At 60.9% G+C, this 26633-nt stretch overlaps 1 protein-coding gene across 1 annotated transcript in view; it reads left to right on the top strand.

Moving 5' to 3' along the window:
- NPHP4 (nephrocystin 4) overlaps positions 1–25804 on the top strand; it is a 40971-nt gene extending 15167 nt beyond the window's left edge. The window contains exons 9-29 of the mRNA XM_087820077.1: positions 3076–3258; positions 6069–6198; positions 11704–11765; positions 12271–12378; positions 14041–14189; positions 14340–14531; positions 15007–15194; positions 15755–15915; positions 16564–16744; positions 18784–18909; positions 19498–19709; positions 20537–20763; positions 20847–21018; positions 21846–21929; positions 22397–22553; positions 23074–23159; positions 23669–23754; positions 23876–24047; positions 24173–24352; positions 24632–24775; positions 25352–25804. Coding sequence (XP_087676203.1) covers positions 3076–3258; positions 6069–6198; positions 11704–11765; positions 12271–12378; positions 14041–14189; positions 14340–14531; positions 15007–15194; positions 15755–15915; positions 16564–16744; positions 18784–18909; positions 19498–19709; positions 20537–20763; positions 20847–21018; positions 21846–21929; positions 22397–22553; positions 23074–23159; positions 23669–23754; positions 23876–24047; positions 24173–24352; positions 24632–24775; positions 25352–25492 — 3141 coding nt within the window. The 3' untranslated portion in view covers positions 25493–25804. The remainder of the gene's footprint in view (positions 1–3075; positions 3259–6068; positions 6199–11703; positions 11766–12270; positions 12379–14040; positions 14190–14339; positions 14532–15006; positions 15195–15754; positions 15916–16563; positions 16745–18783; positions 18910–19497; positions 19710–20536; positions 20764–20846; positions 21019–21845; positions 21930–22396; positions 22554–23073; positions 23160–23668; positions 23755–23875; positions 24048–24172; positions 24353–24631; positions 24776–25351) is intronic.
- The last annotated feature ends 829 nt before the right edge of the window (positions 25805–26633 follow it).

Here is a 26633-nt window from a genome sequence, read left to right as displayed (position 1 = left end):
CTTCTCAGAGCGGGGGGCGGGGGCGGGGCTGGCCAGGGAGGGTCCGGCCCGCAGGTGTCACCCTGGCCACTCCGGAGAGAATGCAGGCTAATAAATGGCAATCAGATTGCCTCAAGCCCTAATTGTTCTGCTGAAGTCTTTGTGAACGAGTGATCAATAACTCACTAAGCATCTCCTCTTGTTGGCGGTTAAAAACAAAAGCAGGGAAAATGGATGTACGGGTAACTGATAGATATTTCACCCAGAAGAGGGCCCTATTGATTGTGAACTAAAAAACCACAAGGAGCTGTGAAACTGGAAAATTAGGTATCAGAATCACCTAATTTAAAAATTAGATCAGGAGTTACACAGATAGCATGGAAAGTTGGATTTTATTTTGTTTTGACTCTGTAATAAACTGGATTTTATAGATGACTGCTTATGAAAGTCGTCTAGATGTGATTGAATCCTTGCAGTTTTTCAGTCTCCAGTTTTCCGAATACACACGTAATACTTTTATTTTTGGAAGGCAATGGATCTGTAATCAGCTCTTCATTGGTGTACTGTAGCTACTCATTTCTATACTGTAGCTGCTCAGTGATTACTGTAGGTGCTCAGTGATTACTGTAGGTGCTCACTGGTTACTGTAGCTGCTCAGTGGTTACTGTAGCTGCTCAGTGATTACTGTAGCCGCTCACTGGTTACTGTAGGTGCTCAGTGGTTACTGTAGCTGCTCACTGGTTACTGTAGCTGCTCAGTGGTTACTGTAGCTGCTCAATGATTACTGTAGCTGCTCACTGGTTACTGTAGGTGCTCAGTGGTTACTGTAGGTGCTCACTGGTTACTGTAGCTGCTCAGTGATTACTGTAGCTGCTCACTGGTTACTGTAGGTGCTCAGTGGTTACTGTAGGTGCTCACTGGTTACTGTAGCTGCTCAGTGGTTACTGTAGCTGCTCACTGGTTACTGTAGCTGCTCAGTGGTTACTGTAGGTGCTCACTGGTTACTGTAGCTGCTCAGTGGTTACTGTAGCTGCTCACTGGTTACTGTAGCTGCTCAGTGGTTACTGTAGGTGCTCACTGGTTACTGTAGCTGCTCAGTGGTTACTGTAGGTGCTCACTGGTTACTGTAGCTGCTCACTGGTTACTGTAGGTGCTCACTGGTTACTGTAGCTGCTCAGTGGTTACTGTAGCTGCTCACTGGTTACTGTAGGTGCTCAGTAGTTACTGTAGGTGCTCACTGGTTACTGTAGCTGCTCAGTGATTACTGTAGCCGCTCACTGGTGTACTGTAGCCGCTCACTGGTGTACTATAGCCGCTCACTGGTGTACTATAGCCGCTCACTGGTTACTGTAGCTGCTCAGTGGTTACTGTAGGTGCTTACTGGTTACTGTAGGTGCTCAGTGGTTACTGTAGGTGCTCACTGGTTACTGTAGCTGCTCAGTGATTACTGTAGCCGCTCACTGGTGTACTGTAGCCGCTCACTGGTGTACTATAGCCGCTCACTGGTGTACTATAGCCGCTCACTGGTTACTGTAGCTGCTCAGTGGTTACTGTAGGTGCTTACTGGTTACTGTAGGTGCTCAGTGGTTACTGTAGGTGCTCACTGGTTACTGTAGCTGCTCAGTGATTACTGTAGCCGCTCACTGGTGTACTGTAGCCGCTCACTGGTGTACTATAGCCGCTCACTGGTGTACTATAGCCGCTCACTGGTTACTGTAGCTGCTCAGTGGTTACTGTAGGTGCTTACTGGTTACTGTAGGTGCTCAGTGGTTACTGTAGGTGCTCACTGGTTACTGTAGCTGCTCAGTGATTACTGTAGCCGCTCACTGGTGTACTGTAGCGGCTCACTGGTGTACTATAGCCGCTCACTGGTGTACTATAGCCGCTCACTGGTTACTGTAGCCGCTCAGGACTGTTTATACTGTCCTCGGCCACTGGTGGGGACAGGCCGGCATTGTCTTTATCTGACAAAGGTGGGCATAGATTCAGATGCTGAGGGTTGAGGTGCCGAGGGTTCTTTCTTTGCTGATCTTCGCTTGTTCTTGCAGGACGTGGGTTTTTCCTCATTGAGTTGATAGGACCCATCCCCTGCTCACCCTCATGACCAGGGCAGAGTGTGGCTATAGCTTCACCTGTGATCCTTGGCTCCAGGGAAGGATCAGCAGGTGGTTTCAGGTCCAGTTGCGCCCAGGACTTGGGGAAGAGACATTAACTCAAAGTCACGTGCTGATTTGGGGTATTTTCCCCCATGGATATACAGGATGTAAAGGGAAGGATATCATCCAGCAAGGAAAGTCCTGGAAGACTGGCCTGGGTGAAGCGGGCATTTTCTTTTCTGCGTTGGGACCTTCTCACCCACATGCGTGGCCACAAACTTTCTGTGTCCCTGCCCAGCCAGAGTCCTTTGTGTGTGTGTGTGTGTGTGTGTGGCGACCTGCCTTGGAGTGCAATCAAGTCTTAGCTGTGTCCAGCCAGATAAGCGGGGTGTGCTGGAGCCCAGCCACACCATGAAGCCCAGCTTTCCTGTGGCCCCCACAGCTGGAGTCAGCGGGCCCCCCGCCTCCTCCCTCCGGGGTGCTTTTCGCCTTCCCAGGCAGGGCAAGAGGGCCTCCTCTCCTCTCCGAGGCTGCCCCTCCCTGTGACCATGGCCTACAGTGGGAGGGCTGCCAGGTGCACTCGGCTGGTGGTCAGAGGGATGGACGGAGGCCCTGCCACTCTGCCACCCAGGGACAGTGAGGATCCGCCCATTCTTCTGCTTTTCGTCCCAGAGGGTCAGATGGCGCCGTGACCCGTGAGGAGCGTCAGGGGGGTGAGGCTGTGCTCATGCTCCGTGTGACCACCTACCACTTTCTGGTCGCTTCTCCTCCCATGTCATCCCCACACGGGGGTCCTGGTCAGGCTGCTGGGCTCTCAGAACAGGAGGCTGGATCCCCGCGCTCTGCGCCGCCCATGGGATGCTTGTCTTGCTCCCGCCTCGGGTCCTTTTGTAAAATGGACGTGATGCTCGCCGGCCTCCCCGCCTGCTCACCAGGAAAGCTTGTGGTGAGAGCACGCTCGGTGTGCCCGCGTTAGCCTGTGTGCTTGTTTCCGTTCCAGGCAGCCTCCGCCGCCTCCTTGGCCCACCTGGCGCACATGCACACGGTCCGCTGGGCTGCCTGGAGGCCCTCGCTGGACGCCACCTCTGGGCACGCGATGCTCCCTCTCCAGGGCGGGATCCGGCCCAACCCCTCGCGCTGCCTGGTCTATAAGGTACCCCCAGCCAGCATGAGCTCCGAAGAGGTAAATTGTTAACACTGTGTAAGTATGACTTTTACCGTGAGCTTGTAGCCAGTTCATTCATTTCTAGAAGTTGAAAATTTGTGTTTGCCGATGCTTCATGAGCAGAATTGGATCATACCATGGATTTGCCCTTAAGAGCGTGTGGTGCTGAGTCGTAGTCTGCTGTGAGCTCGCGGAGGCCAGCTCCACCTCGGGTCTCTACGTCACTGTTCATGTGTCTGTCTCTCTTGGGGTAACCTGCAGGGCTGTGACTTTTTTGTACCACTTTGCAATGAGATCTCCTTCTGGGCTCTATCTGTCTTTGAGGAAAGGACTTTGAAACATATGGTGCCCTGCAGACAGGCCCCCTGTGCCACAGGTGCTGGGGAGGGCATCAGGCGGTCAGTGTCCAGCCCGGCTCGTCCCTGTGACCCGTCACTCCCACTGCTAGACCCTGGCTCTCTCCAGTGACCTACAGAGGGTAGGACCACAGTAAGATTTTGAAAATTCCACTTTTGAAATGAAAATGAAGCTTTCTCTGAACCCCGGTATGGAAAGCACAAAAAAGTGGGGCAGGCCAGGAAAAGTGTGTGTGGGGTCTCGTGCCCTGGCCCATCGGTGGCCTTGCAGGGTGGGCAGCTGTGACCCAGGGAGCCAGAGACACAAGTGAAACCGCTGCCCTGGCTCTGACTTGCCGGGCAGAGCTCTGCTGGGGGCGCTGTCCGATTCTCCGACGTCCACTCCTGAAACGTGCCCAGCCTGTGTTGGCGGGACTCAGATGCCTCATTTTTCTTAGGTGGAGGGACTGTGCCTGTTATTTCAGCATGTCACCTGTGTGCTGACTCCAGCGACAAGCATTGTGTCAGGGCTGTTGTTTATGATTTGGATGATGCTTTGGGGACCTGAGCAGGGAACTGCTGACCGTGCAGCTTCCGTTACTGTGAGGAATGCCTCTCGTTACGGGCCGCAGTCGCCGCATCCCACACGGTCTGGTTCCAGCCCTTGTTGTAAAACTGCCACATTACAAGTCCTGCGCCACGGCCAGGTTCGCACTTGTCCTCGCTCCTGTTCTCCCTCCCTCCCTCTGTATAAACAAGTATGTATTTTGTTCAGTTTTAGCCGCCTCGCGCTGCTATATTCCCTAACTTCTTAGTCTGTGCGCTGTATGGGGACTTAACTTCCTGAAGGCTGGGCTGTCTTAAGGACACAGATCCTCCAACGCTGCCGTTTCTGACAGGGAATGTCACCTCCAGTCAGAGCTCCTCCACATCAGCACTGCTGACATTTTGGGCCAGATTATTCTGTGCCCTGGAGGACAGTGGCAGCCCCGCCTGACCCTCTGACACCAGCAGTGTCCCCCCCTTACCCGCCCCCGATTGTGACCTCCCAGATGCTTACAGACGCTGCCAGACGTCTCCTGGGGGGACAGTCGCCCCTCGTCGAGGACCACTACTCTAAGGAGAGAGCGCGAGCTAAGAGCAGCCGCACACTCGACCCCCCCCCCCCCCCCCCCCGCCCTGAAGGTGCCCCTGCTCCTTCCTGCCAGCATCTGTGGGCGCCCGGGTGAGCCTCTGCTCCGCCCCTACCCCGGCTAGTTCCTTACCTCGCTCGCTCGCTCACACGCAGGAAAAGTGCCCCCGAGCCTGTGGACCTCACAGTTGAGTGGGAGTGGCAGATATTAATCCAAGAAAAGTAGACATATTCAAAACCTACCGTAGGTTTTGGGTGAGTAAATTTTGGGGTTTATGTTGTGATTATTTGAGTGTTATTTACTGTGAAGGTTGGTAGTGTACTATGATTATGTTTTCCTTCCTCAACACGCCTGTATTTTCCCCTTGAGCAAATACTGGTCCTTAACACATCGTGTCTGCAGAGGCGGCCACTCCAGCTCTCAGCTGACTTTCGGTTTTTACTTCGCTTTCTGAGTGTTGTGCTTCTGCTGCTCTTCCTTAGTTTACAGCCTCAGACCTTCATATTGACACCCAGGGATGATGGGTGGGTTCCTCGGCTCTTTTATGCCGTCCTGCATGAAAACAGTTTTGGAAAGAACAGTGCAATCGCAGGACTCACGTGTCGGTGAAGCTGCGACAGTGTGAGTGCGGCTGCCCAGGGAGCGCGTGCAGGCCGGCCGGACGGCACAAGGCGCAGAGCCAGTCGCAGCCAGGCGGGGCCCTGTCGGGCCAAACACACACGTGGCACACGGCTCAGCAATGCCGTGCTTGGAGGAACAGAGCCCGGGGAGGGGGAGACATGGCCACACAGGAGTGTGTGCGCCCGACCCCGCCGGCACAGCCCCGGCGTTCTTAGGCGGGTGGACGGACACAGAAGCTGGCCCGCCGCACAGCCGCGTGCTGCTTGGCCGCGGGAAGGGTGGGCAGTTGAGATACACCGGGGCCGGGATGTGCTGGGGGAAGGGGCCAGTCTCGAAAGTCAGGCGCCGTCGATTCCGGTTACAGGACGCGCGCGGAAAGGCCAGACGCAAGGGGGCAGCGGGAGGGAGGTTGGGGTGACCGGGCCGTTCTGTACCCTGCCTGTGCTGGGTCACGGTACACCAAAGCGGAAGCCAGGTTTACGGGTTAATTTAAAACCCACATTCAAAACCCAAACTGGGGGAATGTTGTGCAGGGTTTCTGCTCACGTAAGGGCTACTCTGGGATGATGTGGTTTCCTGGGGCTCTGAGGCCACAGCCGATTGTTTTCTGCTTGGAAAATTACCTGACTGTACTCTAAGCACAGGCGTCTCCTTAGACGTTTGGGGCGGGGTGAGTTATTCTGATAAAAGGGTGCCGATGACAGGAGTGTGGCCCTCACTGCTCTGTGCTCGATTGCAGGTGAGGCAGGTGGAGTCGGGGACCGTCCAGTTCCAGTACTTGCTGAGCCCGGACGGACACCTGGACACCCCCACGGGGCACCCCAGGGCGGAGCGGCGGCCCTCCCGGAAGACGCCCACGTCCCCTGCGAGTAAGTGTTTGCAGGAGGCTGACTTCGGGCGCTCAGCAGGGCTCCCCGCTGTCCCCGAGAAGTGCTCAGTGCCGTGCGGGACGGTCATCGGGTTGTCGGCCGGGTGCCGTGGTCTGAATCGCTGGTCGCGTGTCTGGTGTGGCGGGGGTGGCGTTGCGGGTGCTGCAGCGTGGCCGCTGTTCTCACGCGTCAGCCGCCCGTCAGCTCGGCTGCTCGGCTCAGGTACCGGGGTTTTCGTCTCCCCGAGAGCCCCGCCCGGGTCCCCGAGGTTCAAGCACATTCAGCCTCAGTTCCCTTGGGCGGCGACGGTTTTGGGTGCCCTCGCCCATTAACAGCGCTGGATTGGGGCCCGTATGGAAAATATAAACTCTAGTTTCGTGCCATGTACAAAAATGAAGTCTAGGTGGGTTAAAAAACAAGGCTTTAGAAATTTCAGAATTAGACGGTCAGAAAGAAGAAAGGCCATAGAAGAGCTGCTCCACGTCAGTGAAGACGGACAACAGGAGGGAGGGTGGGCCAAGGGTGTGGACAGGGCACGCGCCGAGGGGAGGCCGGGCACCCAGTGGGTATGAAGACGCGCCCAGCTTCACTGGGACCCGGGAGAGGCAAACTCCAGTGAGGGATGGTCTCGCCCGCTCCTCGGGAAACCGGCTGACGAAGGTGAGTGAGGATTTGGGGAAAGAGGGGCCCTGGCCACCAGGGATGGACGCGGCACCCCAGCCACTCCAGAGAGCAGCTTCCCAAGGTTTGGCGAACCCCTGACAACTCGGACGCCAAGCCTCGAGGCCCGCGGCGGGGACGGCTGGCTCTGTGCGGGAGCTGGGCGCCGGTGCTCAGGACAGCGCCGCTTCTAGGAGTCCAGACACAGCTCCCGCCCGCCCCCGTCCGGGCGGCGAGTGGCCGATTTGCTCGGGTGGCGGGGGGCTGTGTCCACAGAGGGAGTGAGACAGCCCTTCGCAGCCACGGTGGACAGATCCCAGGACGGTGTGAGGGAGCAGCAGGCTCCGAGGGGCGCGAGCCTGTGCTGTCCTGCCTGACGACCGCAGGCCAGCCCCGAGGCGCCTCTGTCCCTTGGCTTCCTCAGCTGCAAAGTGGGGTGCGTTACAGACCTAAGTATGAAAACCAAGGCTTGTGAAGCCTCGGGGAAAAGCCGGAGAGTGTCTTTACCGCCTCGGGGCCGGGAAGGCTTGCTTTCTTTACCGCGGCAGACAGAGCGTGCGCCCCCGGGAGAAGGCCAGGATGTGACCGTGGTCAAGCCCGAGCCTCCTGGGTGAGGGGAGACCCCCCCCCCAGGCAAGAGGCAGGCCTCAGACGGAAGCATGTTTGCGATGCAAAGAGCCATTAGAATTAATTGGGAGACTTCAGAGATTAGAAAGAAGAAAGATTATACAAAGAGCTGCTTCCGATCAATACGAGGTAGATAAACAACCGGGGAGGAAAATAGGCCAAGGACGCCCAGGTCGCGGGGGGATTAGACGAGCAAAGATTTGCCCGAGGGCGCGGGGCTGCCAGGCGCGGGGCGGACCCCACAGCTGTCCTCGCTGTCGTTAGCACCGTCATTGCTGTGCCGCGGCCGCCAACCCTCTGGCTGGAGCGTCGGTGGGCAGTGGCCAAGGTCAGACCCTTTTAGCCACTGATCCAGGTAAACCCAGGTCCACGGTCCTGGGGCCCAGGGGCCCAGGGGGCAGCGGCGGGTGGGACGCGTCTCTGTGGAGATCCTCCGACCCCAGGCCCTTGGTGGGTGCGCACCCTGCGCCACACTGTCCGGGGCCGCGGGCTCCCACGGGCCACAGCTCCGTGTGGGGGCTCCGTCCTGTGACACCCGCCATCCTGGAGGCGCGTGAGGGCATTTTCTCAGGGGGACCCCCCCCCCCGGCACCCGGCAGATCCTTGCTGGGAGTCAGTGATGGGCCAGGTACTTTTTAGGCCCCTGTCCCCATGGAGCTGGCGTTTTACAAAGCGACAACAAAGGAACAAATCGCCAAATGTTTCAGGTGGAAAAAGTCCTGTTTTCCTCGGGCGCGATGTTGGGGTGTTGGAAGCTGTGCGTACACGGGGCGCAGAGTCCAGGGGAGTCCCCCGTCCCTTCCCCTCAGTGCTGCTGGGAGCGTAAAACGGCTCGAAAAGCTCCAGCCTGTCGGAAAAAATGGGTCTCACATGTGGGAGCCTCACGGCGCCGCCCGCCTGGGTCTGACCGATGTGTTCAGGTCCGGGCTTCCGTCCCCAGCTGCGCGGGGCCGGCTGGTCTGTGGCACCGGACAGCGACTCAAGGCGGGTGGTGCCTGAGGCTCGTGGGCCTGACCTGTCCCGCCGCCCGGGTCTGTGCGGCTCTAGGGTGAGAGCCACCGAGACGTCAGCGAACGAGTGCGGCTGTGTTCCAGTGAAACTGTGTTTACAAACAGGCTGGGGCAGGAAGTGCCCCGTGGGCCATGACGTGCAGGCCCCGCAGCTGTGGCTGTCTCTCTGTCACGTCTTTGTCAGGTGCGAGGGGTGGAAACGCCCCTCAAAGTAGCTGAAACAAGGGAGGGACCTCGTGGGCTCCGGTGACAGAAAAACCCAGAGGCAGAGCTGGCGTGAGACTTGGTGTGATTGTCCCTGCCCGTCCCCTCCCACAGCCTGTCCCCGCCCTCGAGCTGTGGGCACGGGCTTCCTGGGGAGGGCTGCTCTGCGCCGTGGCCCGGGAGCACCGCGCTTCTCCTCGGGCTTAGGGTCCCGGCAGAAAGAAGGTCTTCTATGCCCAGTCCCGGTAAAAGTCCAGAGAGGGTGCCCCTCCCTGTGCCGTGTCCCTTGCTGTCACCCATGTGGCTGTCACCCTGTGGGTGCGGCGGAGCCGCGGGTCCTGGTCACCACCCTCTCGGTGTGGGCGTGGGCCGCCCGCCCTGACTGCCCGGTGGGCTGGGAGGGCGGTTCTGCGGAGGGGAGCTGTGGGCGCCGCTCTCGGAGGAGAGCGTGGAGTCAGGGCGGGCAGACCTGGTCGTCCCCTCACTCCGTGGCCACCCCGGGCGGTCCCCTCACTCCGTGGCCACCCTGCGTCGTCCCCTCACTCCGTGGCCACCCTGCGTCGTCCCCTCACTCCGTGGCCGCCCCGGGTCACCCCCTCACTCCGTGGCCGCCCCGCGTCGTCCCCTCACTCCGTGGCCGCCCCGCGTCGTCCCCTCACTCCGTGGCCACCCCCCGGGCGGTCTCCTCACTCCGTGGCCACCCCGCGCCGTCCCCTCACTCCGTGGCCACCCCGCGCCGTCCCCTCACTCCGTGGCCACCCTGCGCCGTCCCCTCACTCCGTGGCTGCTTCTGCGTGGTCGCGTCCAGTGGCGGCTGCCCTTCCTGCGTTTCACAGTCTTCGAGCGAGTAGGTGTTAGTCGCCCCTGCCACTGCTCTGCTGAGACGCACCCGTCCTCCGGAAGCCCCAGCGACTCCGACGGGAGCCGGGCACAGAGCAGGGTGGGCTGCGAGCAGCTTGTGGGGTTCAGGCAGGGGCCTCCCCACAGAAGCAGGGCACTTTGGGCCTGAGGTGGGTCCTGTCGCCCCAGGACGGGCTTCTTTCTGGGTGACGGGCCGGGGGTGTGGGTCTCCCATGTGGGACGCGGGACCTGCGGCCTGACGTCCTAGGCGCCCAGCTGCCAGGTCCACGCTGTTGGCTCTCCGCCCGGAGCAGGCCCCTCGGCGCTGGAGGGATCGGGACTCGGACTCGGGCAGACGCGGGGCGGCAGTGTCGGCCGCTTTTCCGGAACCTTTTGGGGACCAGCAGTTCTGCGCGGGCGGAACCTGGTCTCACCTGGTTACTTAGCTGGGACTTGTCGCTGCCGTCGCAGCCCATCAACATGATCGCCCTCGCCCCGGGTCCCAGCGTTTGAAGGCCCTGCCTCCCGAGACCCAACGTAACCGGCTTAAACCTCCGTTGGTGGTTAATGTGTGATGCAGACTTTTCTTGCTTCAGCGTTTCACCAGTGTGCATGGGTCCTTGGGAAATCTCGGTGACGTGCGGCGGTCACTAAGTGAGGGACTCTGGCTCTCTGACAGGAATTACCCTTCTTATTTCCCCCGCAAACGACCGGGAGCCAGGGTCCATCCGCCTGCCCGGGAAGGTGTGCCGGGAGCCACTAGGGGGCGCCCCGCCTTCACGTTCCCTGGCTTGGCATTTCCCTGACTCACATTTTGCTTTGGCACGTTCTGGTTGTGTCAGAATCCGCTGTGTTCGCTCCACAGACTTAAGAACCACCCCGGGAGGGGTCACTGCAAATGTGTCACCACGGTGTTCCCAAGAAGGTATCGGGTTAGATTCTTGACTTAGTTGTGACCTGAGCTGTCGACACTGTCGGGCACGTGCCCTCGACAGGCAGTGTCCTTCCTTGGTCCTGCCACCCAGGAGGGTGTGCCCGGAGGAGCAGGGCGTGGGGAGCAAGCGAGCAGCTTTATAGGGACCTGAGGGCCTGCTCTGCTGGAGGGCGCCAGGGAGCCTTCCGAGGGAGAGAGGGAGATGGTCCGAGCCTGGCCCTGGGACAAGGGAGCTGGGCAGGTGAGGTGCTGGCAGCTCGGACCACCTGAGCGGGGAGCTCCCTCTGCGCCTCCTGGCTGTCCCTGTCCCCCGCTGCCCATCAGCCTGGCGCCTCAGCCCGGGGTGAACCTGCCCGCCTTCTCCGGTGGGTTCTGGAGCAGCTGGAAGGGGCTTTGGTGGCACGTGGCCCTCGTGGGCACAGCAGGGCCAGTCTGGGTGGTGCTTCGTGTGCTCGATTCCTCCTCGGTGGGCACAGGCTCCGTCGCTGTTATTCCTGTTTCATGGGGACTCAGAGCTGCACAGGAAGGAGCTGGGCCTTCTCTGTGGACTGTGCGGCATCTACCATAACGGTTCTGCTGGCTGGTCAGCCGATGCCGAGGGCCCGCCGTGGGTCCTGGGGGCTCGGGGCTGCAGGGAAAGGCGGGTTCATCGGCTCCAGCTCGCTCATGGTGCCTGCCTCTTCCAGGCTCAGACGTGGCCGTGTCAGCAGGAGAGGCCACCGAGGAGGGAGGGAGAGCCGAAGACGGTGGTCAGGGCCACGCAAGGGTCACAGGGGGCAGGAGTAGGCCGTCTGGGGGTGGGCTGTGACTTCCCAGGGGTCTAGACTGTCCTGAAGTCCAACGGGAAGTGGACAGTCTGGTGTCTGCAGGGAACCCTGATGAGTGAGGCAGGGTGTGGCCCCCAGGGCTGCAGATGAGCCATGGTCCTTGGGGGTTTGGTGGGTCACCCTGGCAGGCAAGTGCCCCGGTCACACCTGGGCCTCCCGGTGGGCAGAGGGGCCCCGTCAGGAGGGGCTCAGGGCCTGTGCAGCCCCACTGTGGATGGGAGGCAGTGATGTGTCCCTGCACACCCAAGTCCTCTAAACCACCGAGTGTGGGGACGGCCTGGTCGCTGCTGCCAGCTCCGAGTGGAGGCACTGGATACCCCTGAGGGGAGATGTGTCAGGCCCCGATGAGTGGGGGCCTGCCCAGGCTGACGGATCCCTCCCCATCCCGTGTGCTTCTTCCCAGGCCCCCCAGTGCCGCCACCTCAGGGGCTCGCCACCTCCCAGAACTCGCCTGTGGGACCAGGGGTAAGTTGAGGCCTGACGGGATTTCCAGGATTCCAGAACCAGTTAGTAAAGGCTCCAGGGGTGGGACTGTTCCCCTTCATCTTTCAGGATAGTTGATGCTGTGTGTGCTTTCCTGGCTGGGAGGGTCCTGGGGCTGGAAAGGGAGGGACCACTGGCCAAGGTGGCCGGGGCGGCCAGGTCTCCCTCCTGCCCGTCCGCGCAGCGGCTGTCAGGGGGCAGCTGCAGAGGCTCAGTGGCCCTCGGTTTGCATGGACGGACTTTCTCCGCTTTGAAGCAAGTGTCTTCCCTGACAGTGTGTTTGAGGGCCGAGAACCGTCGGGATTGACCAGCCTTTGTTTTCTGCCTGGGACATTGAGGTGTGGCCTGCCCACTCCCCTCCCGACCTCTCTCCCAGGAGAGGGCCCGCAGTCACGGCTTCCTTCCCGTGGTCTGTGCCCGTGTGGGCAGAGGGCCTCCGTGAGATCACGGGAGGGCACAGTCTTCTCACCTAAGCGCTCTCTTTCAGTTGTCGGTCTCCCAGCTGGCAGCTTCCCCGCGGTCCCCGACTCAGTGCCGCTCAGCCAAGCCCTCTTCCCAGCAGCCCGAAGGCTCCGAGCCCGCACAGGCCCCGGCGGTAAGTGTGCCCCAATTTCCTCTGGGCGGTGGCTCCAGGCTCCCGACCCTGGAAGGCTTGGCTCTGCCAGCACGCTGGTCCCAGGTGGGGGACCAAGGCCATCGTGGGTTCTCTGTGACACTGCCCCAGGGACCTCCCATACCTCAGAGCTGGGCCACCTTCTGCCTGGCGACCCGCGAGCACTTGGCCTGGCCTCCCTGCCGGGGCTTGGTTGAGGCTCTTGCTCTACCCGAGATGGCGGCGTTCAACATTAAACCGCCCCAGGTCTGCGTGTGGGAGGGAGGGGTGATTTTGTGGAGATAAAAATAGAGGCTGATCCAGGCCTCTGGCTCTCAGCACACTCTCCCCTGCTGTCAGCGGGGAGGGGAATTACTGAGGCCCCCAACCCCAATCTCGCTGGGGCGGATCCCCTAAAACAGGCCCGTGTTCCCACTGACCTTGGCGAAACCCTCGGAGTTTCAAACCAAGCGCGGGCTGCTTCCCCTGCCGACGGTGTCTCCAGTCCTCCCTGTAAGTCTGGAGGGAAACAGCTCCGTGTAGTGACTTGTTTGAAAACCCATGGTGGCAGCCGGCAGGCCGCATCCTAATATGCAGGGCGGGGCAGAGGTAGGTTTGCAGCTGTGCGTATGGAAAATTAATTAATACATAATTAATAATTAATACGTAATACAAGACTAAACTCTGTGCTTTGTTTCCTCACAACTGTGCACCTACTTTTGCCCACCGTGGGCATCGGGGCTTGTGCTCGTGAAGAGCTTGCTTGCATCTCTGTTATTTCTATAATTATTTCTTTAATGCTCACTCGAGGACATGCTTATTGATTTTATTTTATTTTATTTTATTTTATTTTTCTTTTTTTAATCTGTCTTTATTGATCTCAGAGAGAGGAAAGGAGAGGGAGAGAGAGAGAAACACCAATGATGAGAGAGTCATTGATCGAGCCCACAACCGGGCATGTGCCCTGACCGGGAATCGAACCCTGATCGCCTGGATCCTAGGTCGACGCTCAACCGCTGAGCCACGCCCGGCCGGGCATGCTTATTGATTTTAGAGCTTGCATCTCTTACTGTTGGGGTTGCCTCTGGTCATGTGCTCCTTCTGAACCAAGACAGTGCGGGGAGCAGACTCGAAAGAGGGCGTTCCGGGTTCCCAGACAGGCCTTTCAGACAGGCGCCTTCTGCTCTGGGGGGAAGTGGACGGTGCGATGTGAGTGGCGTGGGGACGAGACGTCTGTGTGTGCACACGAGCCAGGGCCCGGGACACGGTCTGTGGCAGTGTCGAGGGAGGTGTCGTCTGTCTGTAAACGCGGTTTGGATGTTAACTCACCTTCCCGGGCATCACGTCTCTCCCATGGTTCTGAGTTGTTCGTAAAATCACCGATTCCTTCCTCTTTGCTTTACAACTCACATAAAATACAGGATGTCCAGATAAATTTGAACTTCAGATAAAAAAAAACTTTTCAGTATAAACATGTCCCAATTATCACACAGGACTTACACTAAAATTATTCACTGTTTCCCTGACATTAAAGTGCAGCTGAGCCTCTTGTATTTTTATTGCTGATGCTGACAACGTGATAGGCGGCTCCGGGCTGAGCCCCACCACTGAGCGTCCTCGGGGCCTCACCCGGGGCCTCACCCGGGGCCTCGTTCTGTCCAACAGGGGTTCCCCCTGGAGGGCGGGATCGCACACCTGGAAGCCGACCTGAGCCAGATGTCCTTGGCCCCGGGAACGTGTGTGGCTGAGCAGTTGCGGGAGCTGCCTTTCGCCCCTGTGCACGCCCCGATTGTGGTGGGGGCCCAGACCCGGAGGTGAGGGGCACACGGGGGGAGGGCGGCTGCCATCGCGGTGCCGTCGGGGCTCTTTGGCCCTCTGACCGCCAGGCCTTCCCCAGAGAGGTGGGTTTCCAGTGCTGCCTCTCAGCGGGCCCCCCCCGACCGCTGAGGACGCCTGTGTTTCAGCTCCGGGAGCAAGCTCTCGAGGGCCTGCCTGGCGCTCCTGCAGGCCCCCGGCTTCCCCGAGATCCTGGACGCCAGCAAGCAGCCCGTCGAGGCCGTCGACCCTACCGACCCTGTGAAGTTCAGCCCTCAGAAGGAGGAGTCAGACTGTCTGCAAGGCAACGAGATAGTGCTGCAGTTTCTCGCCTTTAGCAGGCAAGCTCTGGAACATCCTGTCTGTGCGTCTTTTCCTCGCTTTTGCGTTTCTTGCATCGAATGAAAACCTCTGCGTGGTCCTGACCTGGCAGCGCGCTGGGTTCGGGCCTCAGTAGGTGAGCGGCTGCCGTCTGTTTCTCTCTGGTGTGGCCGGCACTCTCCCAGCCTCAGGCCCAGCCGTTTCCTGTGCCGCAGGCCCTGCCTTGCCCGTCTCTCGGGCCCTTCACGGGAACGCGGGCAGCGTGTTGTCGGCCAGCTCTTGGGTGTTGGCGGGGCTCAGGGAGCAGGCCTCCCTGGCCACGCCTGAAGTGGGCTGACGTTGGGCGGGCTCCCCAAGGTCTCAGCACAGCTGTTCACGAGGCTGCAGGGGACAGCGTGTCACCTGCGGCGCCCGCTGTCTCCCCGTGGAAGTGGGTGACGAAAGCCTCACTCTCTGCCGAGAACTCTTGATTAATTCGAGGCTCTGTGGATTCAGGGTGCCCCAGGACGACCAGGGAACGCCGTGGCCGAACACCGTGTATTTCACCTTCCAGTTCTACCGCTTCCCGCCCGCGACGACCCCGCGGCTGCAGCTGCTCAAGCTGGAGGAGGCCGGGAAGGCCCGCTCGGGCTCCCTGTCGCACGTCCTGGCTCCCATCCGCAAGGATGGCTCCTCGGACGACGGTGAGTGCCGTGCCCCTGCCCACGCCCCGGAGCCAGCACCGAGCTTCGTCTGGAAGTTCCATTGTTAGAAAATGCTGCACAAGGAAGAATTCTCCAACGTACACAGAATCTGAGAGGCTAGCGTAATGAATCAGCTCCAACAGTATCCACTACGTCCCCGCCCAGATCTCTGTCCAACCGGCGCCGTAATTTCATTGTAGAATTTCATGTGAAAAACCACGGGGTCTTTTCTGAAAAACGTAAACTTAATACTATTATCCCGCCTAAAAATTAATAATAATTCCTTAATATTATTAACTGTCTACCCAGTGTTAAAAATTACCCAGTAGGGTCATACAGTGTTTTAATAGTTTGTTCAGATCAGGCCCGGGTGGGAGTGGCGACTCTCACATTCCCCTGTCTGCAGTTGCCACCAGCGTCCCACCCGCTTTTCACTTTATTTGTTGAAGTGGCCACGTGCAGGAATTGGTCATCGCGACTAGGGCAGAAACCTCTTCGAGGTGTAAAGATGGTAAGTGACTCCAGTTACGTTTGGACTCATTTGGGGCCTCTCGAAACAGGCTCTCTCGGCTTCCAGCTGCGCTACCTCGTGGACCCCGGGTTCCTGAGGCCGGGGGAGCGGCGCTGGTTCGTCCGCTACCTGGCCGTGCAGACGCTGCAGGTGGACGCCTGGGACGGGGACTCCCTGCTTCTCATCGGCTCTGCGGCCGTGCAGATGAAGGTAGCGGGCCCTGCGGGCTGGGCGCTGCCAGGGCGGGCGCCCCCCCAGAGGGTCCCACTTCTCCTGGTGCCGACCGCTGTCCAGCGCCGCGCTGAGGCCCGGCTTCCTTGTTTGCAAAGTGAAAACACTGCTGAGCTCTCTCCTTCCCGAAAGGAAACGTTTTTCACGAAGCCCACGTTCTGCGGTGCTGGCTCCATTTGCCCAGTTCTCAGTCCTACAAGCGGACCGGCCAGGTGATGGCACCTGCTCCTTCCATGGGGAGGCGGTCGGTTCCCGGAGAGCCACACTGACCCCATGCTTCTGGCCCCCGGGGTTGGGGGGCTTGTGCTCCGCACCAGGCCTGGCGTGTCCCCGGCCTCTCCTGCCTGTGGGCGCATCTTGGTTCTGAAAGGTCCGGTTCAGACCGTGGAGCTCTGGCCGACTGGACGTGGGGTTTGCTCAGTGTCCCTGCCTTGTCCTGTTGCTCTGTCCCCTCTGCCTCCCCACAGAGGGGGCTCCACGAGGGCGGCCCCCTGGCGTTTGCTCAGTGGGCGAATCGCTTTGCGCTTCATTAAGAATCTGTGGAAAAGCCCCGGCTGGCACCAGGGATCCTGGTTTTCGGAAGGTGGCTCTGCCTGGGCCACGCTGATGCACCTCCCTCCTCTGCAGCATCTCCTCCGCCAGGGGCGGCCGGCCGTGCAGGTCTCCCATGAGCTCGAGGTGGTGGCGACTGAGTATGAACAGGACGCCATGGTGCCGAGTGGAGACGTGGCTGGGTTTGGCGGTGTCAGGCCGATCGGCGTCCACACGGTGGTGAGGGGCCGGCTGCACCTGACCTTGGCCAACGTGGGTAAGAGTCCCGGCAGCCTTGTCTGACCTCGTGCCATTTCCCGGGCAGCCCCTCATCTTCCCAGCTGGTACGTGAGCTCCCTCAGGGCAGTGGTCACCCTGTGGGCCTCATGTACTCTGTAGGAATTCAGAAAAACTCTTATTAGCTTGACCGCTGGGCCTCCCCTTGACCGATGAGCCTGCCCTTGTCCACCAGGCCTGCCCTTGACCACCAAGTCTGTCCTGGCACCGGTGGTTTGGTGTTCCTGATTTCTGATCAGGACTTGGGATTATTGGTCATCTTGGCCCAGCCCTCATTTTGTTTCTTGGTGCTGTCCCTGGGGCCCTGCTGTGACAGTCCTCAAATGCAGTGACCAGGAGAGACTCTCACTGGGAGCGCCAGCCCTCAGAACTGCCTCACTAGGGAGCAGGGAGAAGAGAAACGTTCCTGAAGGTCCACACAGCCTGGGGCGGGGACGGGAACACACCGTAGACCCCAGTGCTGGGACCTTGTGTCACATGGTGTCCCAATGTCTCGAGATCTGCTCCTCAGGGAGGCTGAGCCCTGATTCTCCCCTTCCCACGTGCAGGGGGTCTGGGCTGGGGGTGGCCTTCTGGGGTGCGACCGAGGTCCCTGATGGGACCGGAGACAGAGGCTGCCTCAGGGCAGAGGGCCAGTGACCAGCCCACTCAGCTGCCCCGAGGGGACTGTGGAGGGACTGGGGTTGCTCTGGGCAACATTGAAAGCTGGGCAACACCAAGCCATCTAAGGTTTGTGGATCCGTGCCTATCTGGATAGGACTCAAACCTCTGAGGTTTTACTGGGGAATTTTCCATTCCTCAAGCCCCAGCCTGAGCGTAAAGGCTCGAGCCCCAGGGGCCCCGTCCACGGCGTCGGCACGGGCGAGATGCTGGTCCGCAGCAGGTGCGCGGGCTCATTAAGCCGGGCTCGAGGTTCCTGTCTGCTTGTTTACAAATGTAGGATCCCGGGCAGCTGGGAAAATAGACAATGTGGAAACAGCAAAACTCAATTAGGTTCCAGAGAAACAAACGAGCCGCATGTGAGCAGCAGGCATTATTCAAAAGCTCGCAGGACCGGGGAGTTGCAGGAAGCTTTCAGCTGCCAAGATCGCGCTGGTTATTTTTACACTTAATTCACCAGCCCACAAATGTGCAGTGACTCCGGGTGTTAAAATCTTATCTTCAGAAGAAAGATTAGCTCCATTATGCGTTATCTTAAATTGTCATTTTCATGCTTTGCCTGCAAGAGGGAGATAAGCTCATGGGAAAGAGCCTGAGATACCTGCTCGAGAGGCTGAGCGCAGACGTGCCGGGGAGCGGCTGGCAAAAGACGGGCCGCACGTAGCCCACGCACGGCCCCTGCGCGGCCACGCTGCGGCTTCCTCTGCACGTTTGGCAATTTTTGAAAGAAAAAGTGTTGTGGCTCTTATTTTCTTATGAAGCTGGTGGTTCTGCACCAAGCCGCCGGCACAGGACTGCAGGCCGGGCAACGGCTGTGGATCTGTCCAGGTGACGGCAGGTCCACACCAGTGTCTCTGTGCCTGGCTCGGCCTCGCCTGGGCAGCACTTGACCCCCCTAAACATCCATCCCTGCAAAGCTTCATTTTGAAAACAGCCAGGAAGATTCTGCACCCCTGGGTGCGTTTGGAGCCTGGCTTCTCCATGCCACTGAGTTGCATGCTGGCCTCGGTGCACCCGTGCAAATGCCTCACCTCGCAGGCTGCTGGGGCCCATCCAGACATGAGAAGTCGGATGCGGCCTGCAGGCCCTCCGAGAGCCTGCAGCTCTAACCCACCCGGGAAAGCAGGGCTCCCGCCGGAAGGAGGGAGTGGGACCTGGCGAGGAAGGAGCTCCGAGGAAATAAGCTCCTGCCCTTTGTCATCTCTCGCTTGCAGATTTAGAACCGAGGGTGGGATGTGGGGTGGGTGGGCCAGAGGCGCGGGAGGGCCAGTTGGCAGCGGGACCTCCGCACGGGGCACATGGATGTGGCATCAGGCTCTCGTTTGGTGTTAATGTCTCATGCTGGCGTTTTCCATTCAGGTCACCTGTGTGAACAGAGAGGGAGAGATCCCGGCGTGTTGCCACCTTCCAGGTTGAGGGTCGTCTCCAACAACGGAGCCAGCCGCTTCGAGGGAGGCAGCCTCCTCATGCGTGGGGGCCCGCGACGTGAGTGGACTGGCGGGCGGGCGGGTCGTGCACTGGTGTGATTGGCGTGGGGCGGGGTGGAGTCAACCGAGGGGGAGAAGGCTGCCTGTGCAGGTGCATGTGAGTGTGCCCGTGTGAGCGTGTGCTGTGTGCACGCCCCCTGGATCTGGGGGCAGAGTGGTGGCCACCAGCGCCCAGCTTAGTGCCCTGCCTGTGGACCTGCCTCCGTGGCCCTGCCTCCGTGGCCCTGCCTCCGTGGCCCTGCCTCCGTGGCCCTGCAGGCCACGCCGGTCCTTCACGTTGGTCAGACCCCGTGCCCTAGCCTGGGCTCTGTGGGAGCCGCCCTGTATCTCACAGAGAAATTATAACCCTACGAGCGGCATTTGTTCCTGGCCCGCTGCTCTCCCGCAGGGGAAGAGGGAATGGAGAGCAGGTCGGGACCACGCGGCGGCGACCAGTCTGATTACCACCTTTGCCACCTTAGAATGTGCGGGAAAGAGCGACACTCGCAGCTCCCCCTGGGCCATGTGGCTCTTGGAGGCTCGTTGCCTGTCTGCTTAAAAAGCGACCTGTGCACTTTAACCTCCGGCTCCTCTTTGAACCTCCTAGGGGTGAAAGGCGTGGTCCAGGCGCACAGGCTGGCCGAGGTGGACAGCGAGCTGGCCGCCATGCTGTTCACGCCCACGGCCCCGGGGAGCAAGGGCCCCCAGGGCGCCGGCCGAGAGGGGGACGCTGTCCGCAGGCGCAAGCTGGAGCGCATGAGGACAGTGCGCGAGCGGGAGGCCGCGGGCGAGCGTGGCGGCTGGAGGAGCGGCGTGCTGGTGAGCCTGTCCCCTCGCTGTCCCCAGGGCGGCAGCCTGCCTCCGTTTCCTCCAGATCCCACCCGCGGGATTGAGAAAGGCGGACCGTTCAGCCACCAAGGGGCGTCCTCCCGTCAGAGCGACCGGGAGCGCTCTTGGTGAAAGTGGGTTCCGGGCCCCGCCCTGGAGATCCTGACTCTAATTGGGTTGGGGCTCCTGGGAGCCCTGGGCTTTAAGAAAGCTTTGCAGGGGGTTCTGAGGTCCCCAGGGCTGGGGAGCGGAGCTGTGGCCGCTTCTACATCCCGGGTTGTCAGAGCAGTCGTCCTGACCAAATTCCCATTTTTGGCTGAAAGTCTAAGACCCTGTAATGTTTTGCAACTAGGAAATGGGAGGTGAGAACGGTTGCTCTGTGTGGGTTTATAGAGTAAAGAAGCCGCGGGGGCCTGAGGAAGCTCTGAGATTGCCCTTACCTTTAGGCAGATATCTGACCAGATGACGCCCCTTCCTCGGGGCAAAGCTGTGCCAGGGTCAGGGTCACCTGCTCCGCGCACTGTGTGCGGCCCTCATGGGTGGGTCGGGAGGGGCTCCTGCCCTTGGGTGTGCAGTGTGGGGAGGGAGGCATGCCCCATTCTGTTTGCTGGAGGTGGAGGCCGGCAGGTCCCACCCAGCCCATGTGTGAGGAAGGGGTGAGGGTTATTGCAGAAGAAATCTGGTGCTCGAGGTGGGCGAGGGTTATTGCAGAAGAAATCTGGTGCTCGAGGTGGGTTGGGGGAAGGTGGCTAGAAAACAGCCCTAGAGGAGAGCATGCCCAGGACGCTGGCCCTGGTTCAGGCCCTTGGATCTCGCAGACTCAGCAGAATGTCCGGGCTCAGCATGCGCGGGACCTGCAGGTCATCGCCGCCTACCGGGAGCGCACAAAGTCCCAGAGCATCGCCAGGGCGCTGAGCCTGGCCATCACCACGGAGCACACCATCTACGCTGCGCTGGGCACCGCCGAGTTCTTTGAGTTTGCTCTCAGGAACCCCCACAACGCGTCGCACACAGTGACCGTGGAGGTGGACAACCCTGAGCTGAGGTGGGAGCGGCTTGGAAAGGGCGGGGCCGCTCCCTGTGGGCACGCGCAGGGGGAGCGTGCTCTCAGCCCCGCGCTCCCTGCAGCCTCATCCTGGACAGCCGGGAGTGGAGACACTTCAAGGAGTCGGCCGGCCTGCACACGCCCCTGGAGGAGGACATGTTCCACCTGCAGGGCGGCCTCGCCCCCCAGCTCTTCCTGCGCCCCAGGGAGACCGCCCACATCCCCTTCAAGTACCAGACCTTCTCCGTGGCGCAGGTGGGGGGCTGCTCTTCCAGGGCCCAGGGGCTGGTTGCTGGGCACACGGGGAAGCCCCACTCAGCAAACAGCCCTGGCATTGGGAAGCCTCTGAGCCGTGGCGCAGTGCCAAGCCCGAGGGCTCTGCCTCCTTGCGCCTTGGCACCCGCGCTGAGTGCAGTGGCCCAGATACCTCATGCTTCCTGTGTGCGTGGTGGCTGTTTCCGGGTCTCTCTACCAAACTGGCCAAAGGGCCTTCCCTAGACCTCAGGAGAGTTGGTGGACATGGTCCATAGGCACAAGCTGGACCTTCCCAGCACCTTACTCTCCACCTAGGGCTGTTGGCCCGCTTGTTACTGTCACATTTGCTCCTCAGCGAGAGGCAGGGACTGAGGGTTCCTGTAAGGACGTGAGGAGCGTGTGTGCGTGTATGATGGGCGTGTGCTTCAATTTTTGGACAGATGACCCTTGGGGTCAGTTCTCTGGGATAAAGATCATCCCTTAAATGGCCTGAGGAATCCCAGGGGCTCGCAGGTTTCCCTGTAGGCTTTGAGACGCACTTTGGGGACAAGAGGTTTTAAGGACAGAGGTGAGGTTGTCAGGCCTCTGGCTTCAGCAGAGCCGGGCCAGCACGTAGGAGTCCTCCCTCCATAGCTCACGCAGCCTTCGCAGCCTCTTTGGGGCAGTGAGGCTGGTTATAACAGCAGCCGCCCGGAGCGTCACCGTGAGAGCCAGTGAGGCCCTGGGTGGTAGCTGTTCCTACAGGTGGACGTTCTGCAGGTAGAAAGCAGCACCCGTCACCCCAGGACTCTGTCTGTGACCCAGTGGTGCTGGTTGGTTTCCCACAGGGCCCTGCTGAACTGAGAGATGAAAAGGGCACGGACCCTGGATCTCCTGGGAAGTCTAGCGCGATGCCCACCAGACGCGCCAAGGTGAGGGGCAGAAGACAGGCCTGCGATTGGGACATGCACAAGGCCTTGAGGTGTAAGCCCCGTGTCCTCTGAGTGGACGGAGCGAAGTGTAGAGAGGCCTGCTGTGTCTCAGGCTGCGTGGGCCTGGCCTTGTAGCACCTCCTGAAGGTGCAGTCCCGCCCCACCTGGTGGACCAGGTCTTCCGCTTCCACCACCCGGAGCTCCCCTGCATCACTCGGTAGAAAGAGAAGTGGCGGCAGCCACGTGCAATACGCGTGGGGGGGGACACGTCCACGTGCAGACCCTGTGCCGGGCGCTGTCCCCTGGGCGTGGGCTCCTGCTGCGCAGACTGTGCTGCGTCTCTGGGCACGCCGGGGTTCCGTCTTGTGGGCCTGAGCGGGCCACGGAGACCACGTCCCTGTCTGTGGACGGGGCGGTGTGCACAGCTGCCCGCCAGCTGTGTGCGTCTGATGCGCCGTCGCCCGCAGGTGCTGTTCCGGGCCCGCGACGGCAAGCCCCTCGCCGTGCTCTGCCTCACAGTGCAGCTGCAGCCCCACGTGGTGGACCAGGTCTTCCGCTTCTACCACCCGGAGCTCACCTACCTGAAGAAAGCCATCCGCCTGCCTCCCTGGCACACGCTTCCAGGCAGGTCCCGTTGCTCCCCGTGGCCGGCGTTCTGTGGGCTCGACAGACGGGGGAAGGTTTCCCCCAAGGTGCCAGGTGGCATCGTTATCTTACCCTGTGGTGCTCTCGCTAGAGCAACACCCGGCACACCTGTCAGCTCTGCCTCCTGCCGGCACTGTTCCGTTTGAAATGGCGAGCGTCTCGCCTCCCCCGAGATGACGGGGCGCCCTGGGTGGCTGAGCGCACCCTCCTGAGAGCCACAGCACAGGGGCCATGCTGGGGACACTCCCCCTCCACCCGCGGCTCACCGTTTTCTGTCTGGTGCCCATAGAGCTAGCAGAGCCTCACGCTGGCACCTTGCTCCCAGCACTTGTGTTTACTCTCTGGCCGCTGCCTTCAGACGAGTCCCCAGGAGGCAGCCGAGTCCCCAGGAGGCCCAGTGTCCCTGCAGGCGTGGGCGGTACTGTGGTGGCCCATCTCGGTGCCTGTGCCTCCCAAACCTGCCGGGGAAAGACGTGTGTCTCGGCATTTTCCACTCCAGGTGCTCCTGTGGGGATGCCCGGCGAGGCGCCCCCGGTCCACGTCAGATGCAGCGACCCGGGCGTCATCTGCGAGACCCAGAATGTGGTGAGTGGCGGCTCCGTCCTTCCTCGCCCAGCCCCCGGCGCCGCGCCCGTCTGCAGCCCCCTCGTTGCACGTCCCCCGTGAAGCAGCCTCTCCCTGAGGGGCCGAGGGGCTGTTTGCCATCCTCCTGAGCGTCACGGACGAGTTTTCCCTGTCCCCGCCGGCGGGCCAGCCCCTTGATTATCTGAGGCAGTGAGTGAGTGCGAGTGGTCACGAGGGCGCTTACTGCCACTGTGTACAGGGTGACGCCGTCACTGTGGTGACCACTTAGGGGCTGGGTGCCGTCTCCTGCAGAAGATAATTACTGACTCAGTGTAGAACCAGGAAGCTAATGGTTTTCTTTTTTGCAGTGAAAAAAATAGTGAATTCTGAGTAGGACAGAAAATTAGAAGCTTGTCGGGGCCTGGGTCCCACCTGCTGTGGCTTCGTGGGGCCAAGGGGCTGAGTCACAGGGGCGGGCAGTGTTCCTGTGAGAGGCGGACGGCATTCCTGATGCCCCCACCATCCGGCAGGGCCCCGGGGAGCCGAGGGACGTGTTCCTGAAGGTGGCTAGTGGTCCAAGCCCGGAGAGCAAGGACTTCATTGTCAGCATTTACACGTGAGTACGCGTGGTGGTCGGTGGTAGGGAGGCAGTGAGGAAGCAGCCCTGCTGGACCCCTCCTCCTGCCCCCTCCTCCAGGCAGCCTTCTTGGCTTCCTCCTGGCCTCTGTCCCTTGCAGGGATCGCTGGCTGGCAACACCTGTCCAGATCTGGCAGGTCCACCTGCACTCCCTGCAGCGCGTGGACGTCTCCTGTGTCACAGGCCAGAGGACCCGCTTGTCCCTAGTCCTTCGGGGGACGCCGACGGTTAGGAAAGTGAGGGCCTTCACCTCACACCCCCAGGAGCTGACGGTACGGCCTTGGGGACTGCCGGATCCCTCCAGTGTTCTCTGGCCTCTGCCCTCTATGCCCAGTCCCTGGGTGCAGGTGCTTGGAAACCCCTTGTCCCCACTTGCTTCTCTCTGTTCTTCTTGAAGGTGGACCCCAAAGGTGTCTTCACGCTGCCGCCTCACGGGGTGCAGGACCTGCACGTGGGGGTGAGGCCCCGCAGGGCGGGCAGCCGCTTCGTCCACCTTAACGTGGTCGACGTGGACTACCACCAGCTCGTGGCCTCGTGGCTCGTGTGCCTGTCCTGCCGCCTGCCCCTCATTTCCAAGGTCTGGAAGGGTGACGTGCGTGGGCCGAGTGGCACGGGTGCTGTGGCACCCGATGGTCCCCTGGTCCCTCCGCCCCGGCCTGCCTGGCTCCAGGCAGCAGTTTCCTCCTGTCCTCTGGCCCAGGGTCGGGGGGGCTGCGCCTGAGCCAGGAGCCCCTCGGCTGGGAGCCCAGAGGGCTCCCCTGTCCTGTGTGCGGAGCCTCCCGCTGCCGGGGCCCTCGCAGGGCAGGCTCAGGAAAGGCCTGCAGGAGCCCACGCCCACGGCTGCCCTTCCCCACAGGCCTTTGAGATCACGATGGCCGCGGGAGAGGGGAAGGGCTCCAGCAAGATGATCACCTACACCAACCCCTACCCCTTCCGGCGGACCTACCGCCTGCACAGCAACCGCCCCGACCTGCTGCGGTTCAAGGAGGACGCCTTCCAGGTGGGGGCGCTGCGGGGAGAGGCCCTGAGGCTCTGCCTCTTCCCGAGCCCTGGGGGTGGGGGCTGGGGGTGGAGGGATTCCGTCTAGTAACCGGGCATCTTCAGAAAGTCCTGGGAGGGGAACCCGGTGGTGCCTGAGCAGGGAGGGGCACCTCTGTGAGCCCCTCCACCTTTGTCTCGGAGACCCCGCGTCTAGGCACCATTTCGGGGGTCGGGCCTGGTGACAGACTGTCCCCGTGGTTTCTCCATAGTTTTACCCAGAGCTGCCCCACGTTCACCCTAATCTGTTGGGAGCCTTGGAGGGAGGTTCGGCAGGTCACAGCTGCCAGTCGGTGGAGGTCTCGGGCTGGGAGGCGTCTCCCCGGGTCCTGGAAGGCAGTCATGTCGGGCGCGCCGCAGGAGCTTGGGGACCCCGCTCAGAGACCGGTGCCTGGAGGCCCGCAGCCCAGGACCGAGGCGGGAGCCAGGCTGAGGTCCCACGGGTCCATGTGACCTCGGGGCTGGAGGAGACGCGGGGGGTGCGTGGGGGCTGCGGAGGAGAGGGCGCCGGGCTGGTGCTGACTGGCGCCTGTGCCAGGTCGCGGGCGGAGAGACCTACACCATCGGCCTGCGGTTCGCGCCCAGTCGGAGCCCCGGGGAGCAGGAGGTTTTGATTCACATCGACGACGCCGAGGACAAGAATGAGGAGACCTTCTGCGTGAAGGTCGTCTACCGGTGAGGGCGCGGCCTCCATGGCGGCTCCACGGGGCAGCTGCCCAGGAGCGGGCCCCCCACAGCCCCGGCCGCCCCGCAGGGGCCCCGGTGGAGAGTGCGCACCCGCAGCGGCCCGGGCGTGGCCGCCTGAGAGCACCGTCGAGGGCGTCTTGATTTGCTTTCAGCAGGAGTTTTCTCTGAATCATCTGAAAATTATGTTTTCTTACTGAGTTTTATACAAACATCATTTGCTATGCAATGTTTTATACTGGAAATGTTTCATATATTTTTTAAAGTTATGTATGAAGTAATAAACTTTTACATGTTTCTCTTTTGAGGTTTTCTTGGGTGTCTTCTGCTGTTTTCAGCATCGTCAGAGGTTTTCTGCCCGCAGCTTATACGTGGGTTTCCCTGAGGACCGTGTGGCCGTGGCCTCCTGAGGAGCCTGCTCAGGGCTGGGGGGGTGGGGGGGTGGGGGTGACTCTGATCTGCTTCTGCTTCCGGCCCCGCCTGGAAAACCCCGGGTAACGGCTCCATCCCAGATCCTCAACTTCATCCCACCTGCAAAGTCCCCTCCCCAACTCGGGTCACGTAGCACAGGTTCCAGGGATTGGGGTGGGAACACTCGCTCAGAACCCGGTCACGTGGCCCCGACTCTGAGCTGTCAACCCTGGACAGAGGCATCCTCCTGGACGGCAGCCTTGGAGACGTCCCCGTGCAGCTCGGGCGCCTTGCAAAGGGCACACCCTTTTCCTCCGCCCCTTCTCCCTGCCCCTCCCCTTGGTCCCTGTGCCTCGGGGGTCCGTGGCCTTCTGGCCACTCTGGCTCACAGAGCCCCGTCCTGGGCACAGGTAAGGACTCAAAAGCCCCCCAGGGAGCGAGAATCAGGCACAAGCTTTGCTTTTCAAAACACTTTGCCATTCTGAGCGGTTTCCTCCCTCCCTCCCTGTCTCCCTCCCTCTTCCCTCACAAAGAACTGCAATCCCTTTTATGAGAAGTGTCACAGCCGCCCCGTGGCTGTGATCTGGCCATTGGGTGCCTTCTCCCGGTTCCCCGAGGTGGGCCTTCCCCCGTCCCTCAGGGACCCAGTGTGCTCAGCGGACGCCCCAGGCCGGGACCAGCTTTCAGCTTTGCTTCTGCTGTCCGCTCGGTCCAGCTGGCACCTG

This window comes from Miniopterus natalensis, chromosome 9, assembly GCF_054644295.1.
Source record: "Miniopterus natalensis isolate mMinNat1 chromosome 9, mMinNat1.hap1, whole genome shotgun sequence".
Lineage (NCBI taxonomy): Eukaryota > Metazoa > Chordata > Mammalia > Chiroptera > Miniopteridae > Miniopterus > Miniopterus natalensis.
This window is presented reverse-complemented; position numbering and strand designations above follow the sequence as displayed.